The 11,557-nt window shown below is 37.1% G+C and overlaps 1 protein-coding gene across 1 annotated transcript in view; it reads right to left on the bottom strand.

Moving 5' to 3' along the window:
* Positions 1-356: 356 nt before the first annotated feature.
* Positions 357-11,557, bottom strand: part of LOC134796681 (acid phosphatase type 7-like) — a 40,666-nt gene continuing 29,465 nt past the window's right edge. The window contains exons 9-11 of the mRNA XM_063768831.1: positions 1,484-1,545; positions 903-994; positions 357-772 (exon numbers count right to left, since the gene is read on the bottom strand). Of these exons, the coding sequence (XP_063624901.1) occupies positions 689-772; positions 903-994; positions 1,484-1,545 (238 nt within the window). The 3' untranslated portion in view covers positions 357-688. The remainder of the gene's footprint in view (positions 773-902; positions 995-1,483; positions 1,546-11,557) is intronic.

Below are 11,557 nucleotides of genomic sequence, written 5' to 3'. Positions count from 1 at the left end.
CGCTGTCTAACCTTATTATTATTAATCTTCATTAATCTTAGTATAAGTACTGTTTTATTTTATTAAATTATGCATATGTATCTTATTATCCAATGCAGGATATTTATTTAAATGGGATATTTCTAATTCATAATTCATAATACTTGTTTCTTAAAATATTTCAGGTACTTTAATTAGGTAGCTAATTACTAATTATAAAAAGTATTTAAAATGTCATTCATCTTTTATTGTCGTACTGTGTGTGTTAAGGGCCCCACTGATTAACAGTCCGCCGGACGGTATCGGCCTGTCAGTTGTTCGGAACTGTCAAAATATTGTTCTAACTGACAGGCCGATACCGTCCGGCGGACTATTAATCAGTGGGCCCCTTTAGGTATCGTTCCAATCGATTGTCGATAAAAGGACTTGGTCTCTGCCGTTGCCATTTCAATCTTTTCTACGACCATTCCGCTCCTCGGTACAGAACTTGGCTAACAATATATAGAAAAGTAAATGTTTAAAAACTATCTGTGAATCTCAAACTACATGGTGTAATATAATGAGCAATTGAACACTTTTAGTCGACGCCCTATTCTAGGATTAAACTTGATCAGCCAGATGGAGTACTTTGCTTAATGATTATTACGTAGGTTAATAGGTGGAAAATGAATATTTTAAACAATTTGTGAGCATAGGTATAAAGAGGTCATTAGTGGTCGGGATCGTTGAAGGAGAGCTTGTGCTTGACGAGCCAGAAGGAGTCCACGACGTCGCCGTTTCTCTCCACAGACGTCTGGAAATAAACAATTCTATTAATACTTATTAAAGACGTATATTCTCTACTCTGGCAAATTAGCATTGCCAAATAAAACAAAGGTAAATCCAGCAGACTAGAGGAAGCGCAGTTAGATTAGTACTGGTACCTGTTCGATGTAGATGTGCGAGTGGTTGTGCACCACCATCCTCGTGTAGCCGAAGTCGTCGGTGCGGAACGCCGACCACGGCGGGTGCGTGCCTGCAAAAAAATAATAACTATTGTAATTAATTAAATATTTTTTTAGTTCATTACACAGTTTGGTCGACATAGTGAATAGTGACTAGCGCAGCGACTGCTTTAATTGTGAGTAGATTGGTGTCGTGGCCGTAAGGGCCACGTCACCACCAAGGACGAAAAGGAAAGGAAATTTACAGAAATAAGGAAAGAGAAAAGCAAGAATAGAGAAGACAAGTTAACGTGCAGCAAAACAATAACGCTAAAGAATGTTTTGAGTTGATTGCAGGAGTTACCTACTAATAAATAGTATTTAACTCCTGCAGGGTCTGTTCTTTTCCCAATGGGGGCGGCTAGAGTAGTAGGTACCCCACAGGTCTGCGCAGGTTTGTAGGATATCCATGGTGTGTACCTACTGTACAGGTAAAACCGCGCGTCTAAGATGCAACACTTTACCGTAGTTGAGAAGAATGTTGTTGGAGGCAATTCGTACACGTGCGGTGTGACACTCACCAGTAAAAGGGTCCTGACCGCCATGGTTACCCGCGGACCCCGTTACGATGTGGACAGGCGCTCTGAAATCAATTATAAGACAAAATTAAGTCAAATCAAATGAAATATTATTTATTCTCATGCAACTAAACCCAGAGACTTAAGATTAGATCCTAAGCATGTAATATTGCTATGCCCTCACAAAGTCCATGTGAAACGACCCAGACATTGTAATATCTATAGAAATACCATGGTTGATATGATATGAAGACTATATTTTGACGGTTTAAATTAAAGCCATTAAAAGCTAATACTTATCACGAGAGCCCTCGATCTCGAAAATTAGTGAAAAATAAGCTTTAGCGGCCCGCAACTTGGTCGCCGGGGTGAATCTCCATAGTGATACCAGTGCAATAAATAAGCTACCCGGCAAAATCAGCTTTTTATTAGGTCCTTACCTATGAAATTGGCGTTTTTGTTCATAGATATAAGTCTGATCCTAGTTTTTTTTTTTTTACAAAAGTACATACACAATTACAATAAAACTACAATATGATTTCGCCAAACTGCTTGACAGCAATTAATTGTTATTTTTTATTGTTAAGTGTTCAGAATTAAGCCTTGAAAATAGGTCTTTTCATGTGCTGTCGGTTCGAGTATTAAAATTACTTATATTTTTCTAATGGTACCAATTTTCAAGAAATGGAGATATTGAAAACATACCTTAAAGGTGTCAAAAATTACTAGAAAAATTTTGTTTGGTTTGAATTAGCCATCAAAAAAATATCCGCAAAATTAATTGTATGGAAATTCGTGTTTCGTTGAAATTCTCCGAACAAAACGCCAATTTCATAGGTAATGACCTAATATCTTCCATTAACTTACCAAAATGTTTTAGGTCAACATTTCGTTTCTTTTAACAAAGTCATTATTACTGAAGTAGTAGAATATAAAAAGATTTCTAATAAATATGGACAATATGGGTTATTCCCACCAGTTACCAAGTTCTTACCAGTTCGTACCAGTGGTAACTACTGGGATTTTTTTCCCACTTTCTACCACGGGTAACTGGGAAAAAATTCCCACTACGTACTCGTAGTTACCACCAACTCGGCTTACCCCGGCCACTGATAAAAGGTGGGAATTTTTTTCATAACATTGTTTTTCAAAATATTGTTAGAATTCAATACTAATAAAACAGTATAAATAGTATAGTATAAACGTAGCGTGCTGTAATAATAGTTTTTGTTTTACAAGGGGGCAAAGTTGTTGTTTAACCGCTCGTGCTAATATTGATACCGGAGCAAGCGAAAGATTTCAAAATTGAACCACGAGTGTAGCGAGCGGCTCGAAAAATCGAATCTTGAGCGTTGCGAAGGTTTCAAAGCACGAGGGTTAAACAAAATTTGCCCCCGTGTGAAACACAACATATTTCACCACACCAACCCCCAGCAAATATTAAATGTAAAATATCAAACAAAATCAAATCCAAATGAATGTTATTTAAATATTTAATCATCCAAAATCATCATTTAAAATTCAATTCTATCAGGAAATATAAAAAAAACAACTCAAAATTTGTATTTGATTACTTTGCTTCACATGTGAATATCTATCAGTTTTTGAAGTGCAAAGTAAGCCTTTCCGAGCTGGTGTGGTGAAAATAAATATGTGTCAGTTAGTGATTCAGTAAACTGCTTTAAAAGTGGTCAAAAATATTAAAACAGTTTTACCGGTATAAGTGTAAAAATAAAAACTAAAATATAGTCTCACTCTAGTTTATGTAACTTGAATGTGGCAAAAGTTTTTTGTAACCGGCCACACCTTTGTTTACATTCATTCCGTGTGTCTAAAATTTTTAATATAGGTCGTGGTCGGGGATTCTAACATCAAACCCAATTACGTACGAAATATAATTTGTGACGTCCCATGGTCAAAGGTACCTTATGGCGGGTATGGAGTTATGCATATTCCAGTAATCTACAATAAATAAGCTATCGATAACACAAAAAATCAACCTCGTAAGTTGTGTAGTTACAGATATATGATTTTTTGAAAATAATGTTGTAAAATGAGCAACTTTACGATAGAGAAGTTGAAACCACAACTAAATACTATATTTAACCTATTATGCCACTTTAAACTTACATAACAATAACGGTCTTTGCTCCATACATTTAACCCTTCGGGTGGCAGCACCTCCGGTTGAACAGTAGGAGAAATGGCGCGGCCAAATATGCCTCGGCGTGGCAAAGGCCGCGAGAAGGTTCGGTCATAACAAGCCCGTAATTGGCAGAGACCGTCTCGCGGCCTCTGTGCGACGCTGCATTTCGCGCCTAAAATAAAACCGTTAAAACTATGCCTTGCTTGCTCACTCTTGCAAGATGCATTCGTCAATAAAAAAGGATGGTATTCCCTAACAGTCGAATTCCCGCGTAAAACAAAGTTTGTTAGGAATGACGTGAAGTTCCTGCCCCACCTCGCCCATTACGCACCGACCGTCGTCGAGCCGCGAACATTCAAACGGAATACGCACTGATAAAAAGTGAAATAAACTGTGGGAATCGTGTTAAATGTATTATTTTGTCATTTATGACAAACAGACAGTCTTTAGACTGCTTTTTCTACAATCAATTGTTTTATTTCGTAATTATACGTATTTTTACATGAACGTAGAAAAAAATTGGTAATATGAGATTAGAACAAGTCTAGTATAATTCACATAAATAGAATAGAATTCATTGGTATACAATTAAATAGCCCATTTTATGCTGAATTCAGTGATATATAGTTTGTATATATCATTCATAGATTTTTTTTTGGGAAACGGTCATATTTCGAACACGTGCCAAATTAATTCGCGATGATCACCCATTAAGGCCCCGCCACTTGACGTATATTTTTCCAAAATGGCTGCGCCACTCAACCGGCTTGTTATGTCTGTCCGTCTCGCGGCCACCGCCACTTACCGTAGAGACCTCGAGGAGGACAATGCCACTCGAAGGGTTAAGAAAAGGTACCTTATGGTTATAAATTTAATAATACACCACTACAAAACATAAATTACACTGAAGTTTATCTTTTATGAATAGAAAATATTAATGTACAGTCAGCTGCAGAGATATGGGACCCCCCTGAATCGAAAACTTTAACTCGCCGCTCGGCAGGCCGAGACTCAGTATTCCAATCAATTCTTACAAAAATTGTATTTCTCCGATGTTATTCAACGTCCGCTAGTGGGAATCGATCCTTGGACCTCAGCGATATGTCTGGCCTTACTATGCCATACTTTAGACCGGCCCTCATTCCACTGGGCTACGGGAGCGCTTGCTTAAGGATGTGAAAATTTGAACCAGTAGCAGGCGGCGCCGTAGACGCAAATGATTCCAACTATTATTATATATGCGTCCCTGTTTAGCAAGCTTGTGTTACAATATAGTATTGTCTTGGTTTATCAATATTTTCCTGCCCTCATATTATTTTCGAAGGCGACTAACAACGACTTTAAGTAATTATATTTAAGATTGAAGATCTGGAGTAATTCAGTTTTGTGATTTCGTGTAGAAAAATACAATTTGAGGGCAAGTAATAATTTACGATCTAAGTGATTCCTACCGTGTGTCAAAGCAATTACATTTAGTGACCTTTGTCTTTGAATTCTTAATCAATTAATTTAATAGCCCACGCCCGATTCTAATTTCGAACAACAATATGGTGCGATTAACAGTTTTTCTTAAAGCCAAAATCGTAAATCTCTGGGAAGATAACAAAAGTATCAAGGAAATAGCACGAAAGTTGAATATTACGGTAAGTAACTATTGTGACTAATGATTTTTTTTCTGTTTGAATGTAGCATATTGTATTACCTAATAAGATAAACCAACAGATATATTGTGTGTGGGTATATAATAAAAAGAGTTTTTTGAATTGGGGCTGTTTAGAGAAATCCCAAACAAATAAAACACATCGGGAGTATTTTTTGTGAAAGTAAGTTAGTCGTAGCTAAAAATTCGGTTTACTATTTAATTGTGTTTTAACTTTATTTTAAAGAATTGTCCCATCTTCTGTATCTTATGAACCGCAACATTATAGTTAAAATCTTCGCAGTGTATTTTTCTGTTACATAAGATAATATTAATACCTATAAAATTTAAAAGGGGTCCATGTGATGTTTTATTGCATATTTAGGACGGTTTTACATGCAGTTATTTTAAACATGTAAACAACAAACTTGTAAAATTGTATAGTTACAATATATGCAAGATAGACTCAACAAATTTCAATCAAAACGGTATAAAATATATACACTAAATATTTCTCTCATATTTTTTTTATAATGAAACGTTCTCCTCTTACACAGCATTAGAAACATACTATAGATTGTTTTATACGTATTTTTATTTGCAGAGAGACACGGTTCGTAGGTGGGTAAGACGTTACCAAAAACAGGGAGACGTGGAATGTGAGAAACCAGGCCCTCGTCCTTCGGCTTACACTGAACAATCTGAGCGGCATCGTAATATAGTGCAAATTCATACTGATGCTCCGTTTACCAGCACTCGCTCCACTGCGGAAACTTTTGAAGTGTCACTTAGCACGGTTAGAAGACACCTTCATGCTGCTAACATACACCATTTTAAACCAGCCAAAAATATAAAGTTAACAGAAGGTCATCGAAACGAACGTGTAGGGTTCGCACAAAAATACGAAAATTTCGATTGGGAGAATAAAATCGTAATTTTTACGGACGAAAAATGTTTTAAGTCCGACAAAGATGGCCGAAAAATATTGTGGCGGAGAAGCGGGGAGAGATTTAACCCCAAAAATGTGCTAGACCTTAGAACAAGCGGAAGGATAACGTTAGGTAAAATATATACTTTTTTATGTTATGGGTATGAGAATAGATATTTATAGGTATAAGTAAATGATATTTATCACAAAAATTATTTTCAGCGTATTACGGATGGATGTCTTCCATGGGCCCTGGTGAGCTTGTAGAAGTAGGAGGACGAATGAACGGTGAGCGATACCTTGAGGTATTGCGTGACGTAATGATGCCATCAGTTCGCGTCGCCTACCCTGAGGGCCAAATTTATTTAGTGCAAGACAATAGTGCCGTGCATCGTTCGCGTATAGTTCAAGACTGGTTGTCTTCTCAGGCGGACATTACAGTCTTCGATTGGCCTTCTAAAAGTCCTGACCTGAACCCAATTGAGAACTTGTGGGGTCAAATGGTGCTTAACTGGGACCCTACCCAAGTCAGATCCAAAAAAAACCTAGACGACGAAGTTCACAGGACCTGGGAATTGTTGAGGAACTCGAACACTTGTTCAAACATGGTGGCGAGCATGAAAAGCCGACTCAAACAAGTCGAAGAAAGTGATGGATACCCTCTTCGCTATTGATTAATGAAAAAAATATACCTACTGTGTTTCCATTTGTGTTCTGGGTCTTTCTCCACTATTGGCGAAATAATTGTGTAAATAAGTTAAAGCAAATTAATAAGACATGTTGAAATTATATAAGGTCGAAAATAGGTCGACATATTTCGACTTTAATGACGTGGTAACTCTATGTAAGTATTCAAATAAATTAAAATAACTAAACTTATTAGAAAGTAATTACATTTTTTTTTAAATACCTACAGTTAACTTTATGGATGAGTCAGATTGTTCAAATATTAACTCATTATTTTTTCCCTAACTAACAGGCCTCGATAATAGTCTTCTAAACAAAAAAAAGAGACCCACGGTTTCAAAAACAGTTCCCTGTAATTTAAAATAACATAAGCACAATCGTATCGTCACATTTTAGACAGTAATATAATTTAGCAACTACGGTTGCAAACAGTATTTTTTTTATAAAATACATATTTTAATTTATCGGCAATTTAAAATTAACTAAACAGGGAACTGTATAGAATCTGGCCCATTTAGTGGAGAAAGCCCTTGTATTATAATTGTTTTAAAGTGCCGACGGTTACAGGAGATGAATATTGTTATCTTTGATAACACGTGGTTTCTCGCTGTAACGTCAAAGTTCGTTTAGATTATTTCAATCAGAAAGAAAAGTAACGTTGTGGTATATTGTCATATAATATGGTCCAATCTAAAATTGATTCTAATTTACGTCTACAAGTTTTCCTTTTGTCAACAAGATTGTAACTGAAAGTATTTTTTTTATACTGTACTGAAGTTATCGGATTTGTTTATATATAATAATTATTATGCGTGTTTTGCAAGACTCAATGACTCAACACATATTTACATAGGGTGTAAGAAAACATGACATTGGTATTTAAGGTGCAACCACACATTGCTTAAATACGGGACCCAAAAACGGTGACGGTCCGGAAATTCAGATGTATGAAAATCAATATACGCGTGCCGTTCGCGTCATGTCTTTTCCATACTTTTGCATGCGATCAAAAATGTGTGTGGTCGCACCTTTAGAAAGTAAACGACCAACGTGCCAACTGACAATCAATACATTATAAACAAAATTACTTTGGTAAACCACCACGTTACTTATTTAACACACCAAAAAAAATGCTGAGACATTGTTACTTTGAAGATTAAAAAGCTGAAGGTATTTACTTCTTAATTTTACATAATTCAAATTGCTTTAAAACCCCTTCAGATGTTGGCTTATCTACATATGTATTGTATAAGATATACAGTATAACAATAACACTTTTACACTGTTATTTCAAGCTTGTTTTTTGTGATGTAATCATCTGCTGGCTGGCCAGATCATATTAATAAAATAAAACTATCTCAAAATTCTAATTCACAGGAAACCAATTTACTATTGTAGATCATGCCATTGACGAAGACATGCGCCTTGGTTCCTATAATCATGTTATTAACGGTTAAATTTGACAAATCTGCGCGTCTTCGTGGATGTAGCGATCTATACCCGCGTGATACCCGCACTATTGATTTTGTAAACAATATTTTTATAAATTAATAAAAAATGATCATCATCTATAGATTTTTTATTTACATATAATAAGACATATATTTTTTAATTGTGTTATAATATAACATAATTATGCATAAAAAAAAATAAAACATCAAATAAAAAATAAACATTAAAATCCCCAGGCCAAGGTTCGAACTACTAACCTTACGATTCATAGTCAATGCTGCTAACCGTTAAGCCACACGGCCGTTTGCTTTTCTGACGAAATTATCGTTCTAGGTATGACTGGCAGGAAGGATTTTTTAAATTTCTTTCTAATACTTACCTTTATCGTCATCTTTTTTTTGTATAGAGTCTGGCTACTGAAATATTACCCAAAGTTTTGGCGGGAAATTAAAAAAATCTTGGGCTGGTCACACTGTGTGTAGTAGGAATTATAGTTTTGATACTGGAAAATATTTTTGATTTTCTGTGCACACGTTAGGTACCAAAGGAAATAAGTTAAATATACCTTGACTGCACTCAAAGTCAGCTCACATTAATTTCTACCACTATGTAAAGTAGAGTCAACGACAAACACATATGATTACGTTGCAATGTTTTATTTTATTGATATTTTCCAGAACTTCTAGTTTATCCGTTTTGTTACACACTTGTTCTGTTTATGAGATTCGGGTATTAATAAATTCACATACTTAATCAAAGTTATAGGGAAATGTTAGAAGTTTAGAACTAGTACTTAAAGTATCAAAATATTAATAGAGCACCAACCTACTAAATTGTTTCCGACTTGTAAACATTGCAGTTTTTCGTTATAAAACGCTTCACGTCGACTTCGCACATTGTCGTAATTATTTACGAGCTTAAATAATAGGTTACGGACCTCACTCGGTATAGTCATTATTAATATTATTTAAGTATTCTTTAAAATCACAGAACACCGCCTCTAGAAACCTAATATTGGCCATTTTGTTCCCGACGCAAATCACCAAACTGTGAGGTGCGGGGGGGTGCTCACGGCGTTGCGATTGGTCGTTTCAAACATGGCGCGCTGACACGTGCAAGCTAGGGATTGCAATCCGGTCCGGCGGATCCGGTAATCCGGCCGGATCCGGCACTTTTTAGGAGCTACCGGATCCGGTTAAAATCACCAGATCCGGACCGGATCCGAGAAAATAGAAAAAAAGAGCGCACACAGCACCCACTGTGCGTTTTAGGTGAGATAAAGGCGACGGATGGAAGAAAGAAGTTAAACAGAATAAAGAACGAATGAAAAAGTCAAGAGTTAGTAAAATAAGGAGTTATTTAATATGATGATGATTGAGAACAGAAGAGGATTTCCTCTTCTTTCATGTGGGTGGCACGAATCGCACGATACGACGATTACTTAAATACTTACTTATAAGTACAAATTAAAGGATGACGATATGTCATGGAAGGCATTTGTAACGACCGGTCTGGCCTAGTGGGTAGTGACACTAGTGTGACTAGTGACCATTCAGTGACTCTGCCTATGAAGCCGATGGTCCTGGGTTTGAATCCCGGTAAGGGTATTTATTTGTGTGATGAACACAGATATTTGTTCCCGAGTCATGGGTGTTTTCTATGTATACAATAAGCATGTATTTATCAATATACTATACGTGTACAAGCTTTGCTTGGTTTGGGGCTACGAGTCGGTCGATCTGTATAAGATTGTCCCCAAATATTTATTCATGAATTATATCATTATCATATGATAAAAAATTACCTGACAGAGACAATACCCCAAACCCAGATGTACCCCGACTCCCAACCGCAGATCGCCAACCGCCTGTGTTTGTACCACGCACTACGGGAGTAGAAGCGCATTCGGTGGCCTCGTACAGAGACATTGCAGAGCGCAATTCGCAACCGCCGAGGCGGCATGCGACCCGCGACCGTACTCCGAACGTCGTTTCGGTTGCTAATCGCTTGACTCCGCAATCGAGCGTTGATAAGGCAACGACCAGTAATTACACTAATTACCCACATGACAACAAAGATATGAATGATTTCGTTCTGGTAAAAAACAGGAAAAAGAAAAAACCCAAACAAAATGTTTGTGGCACGTCGCAAAAATCGAGTAGGATACAGGTTGCTGAGTCTAAAGCCGCGATTTATCTGTCACGCGCTAAAAAGTCTATCACCGAACAGGATATTATTGCACATGTTAAGGACATGAATGAAGACTGCATTAGTGTGGAGGCGCTAAAACAATATAAGGAAGTCGACTTTGCGTCGTTTAAGATTATTATTTCATCCGATAAACTGTCCAAATTTTTACAACAAGACTTTTGGCCTAAAGGATTGAAATTCAGACGTTTTAGAGATCGTTTCGTTCAAACAGAGCGCAAGCCGGAAAACACTAGTAAATAATATGGACGTACAACATAAAACGGTATCTTTCGTATCATTTAATTGTAAGTCGATTAAACGATCGGTCCAACATGTACGAGACATCTGCAAAACTGTTGATCTCATAGCGCTACAGGAAACTTGGCTATTACAACATGATTTAAACTTCATACATGAAATTCATGACGACTTCGGTTGCTATGCCATTTCGTCTGTGGACTCATCAGCCGGTGTACTTCATGGGAGGCCGTACGGCGGGCTCGCGCTAATGTGGAGGAAATCGGTTTTCAAAAACGTGTGCGTAGTGGACTGTTGTAGTGACAGAATCATTGCGGTGCGTGTTCAAATCGAGGATAACGCGTTTCTGGCTTTTAGTGTTTACATGCCGTATGACAGTAACAAAAGTGAGGACCTAATGAATTTCACGACCTGTCTGGGAATAATTAGTGCTGTTATTAATGACAGTGAAGTGGAGAACGCGTTTATCTTAGGTGATTATAATGCACACCCGAATTCACGGTTTGGTCAAGAACTCGATAATTTTTGTAGGGATGAACAATGGGAATGCGCTGACGTTAAATTCTTAGGTAGTCAACCCAATACATACACGTACTTGTGCGAGGCGAGTGGTGCGCGCCGGTGGCTCGACCACTGCGTGACTACCTCTGCGGCGTGCGAACTGATTAAATGTGTGCGTGTGGACAATGACGTGTGCTGGTCGGATCACTTTCCGCTATATATTGTACTTGACATGACTGTTATGATCACAAAACTTAACCATTGCCCTTCTAATGA

Source organism: Cydia splendana, chromosome 14, assembly GCF_910591565.1.
Source record: "Cydia splendana chromosome 14, ilCydSple1.2, whole genome shotgun sequence".
NCBI lineage: Eukaryota > Metazoa > Arthropoda > Insecta > Lepidoptera > Tortricidae > Cydia > Cydia splendana.
The sequence above is the reverse complement of the archived record's forward strand: the minus strand, read 5'-3'. Positions and strand labels throughout refer to the sequence as shown.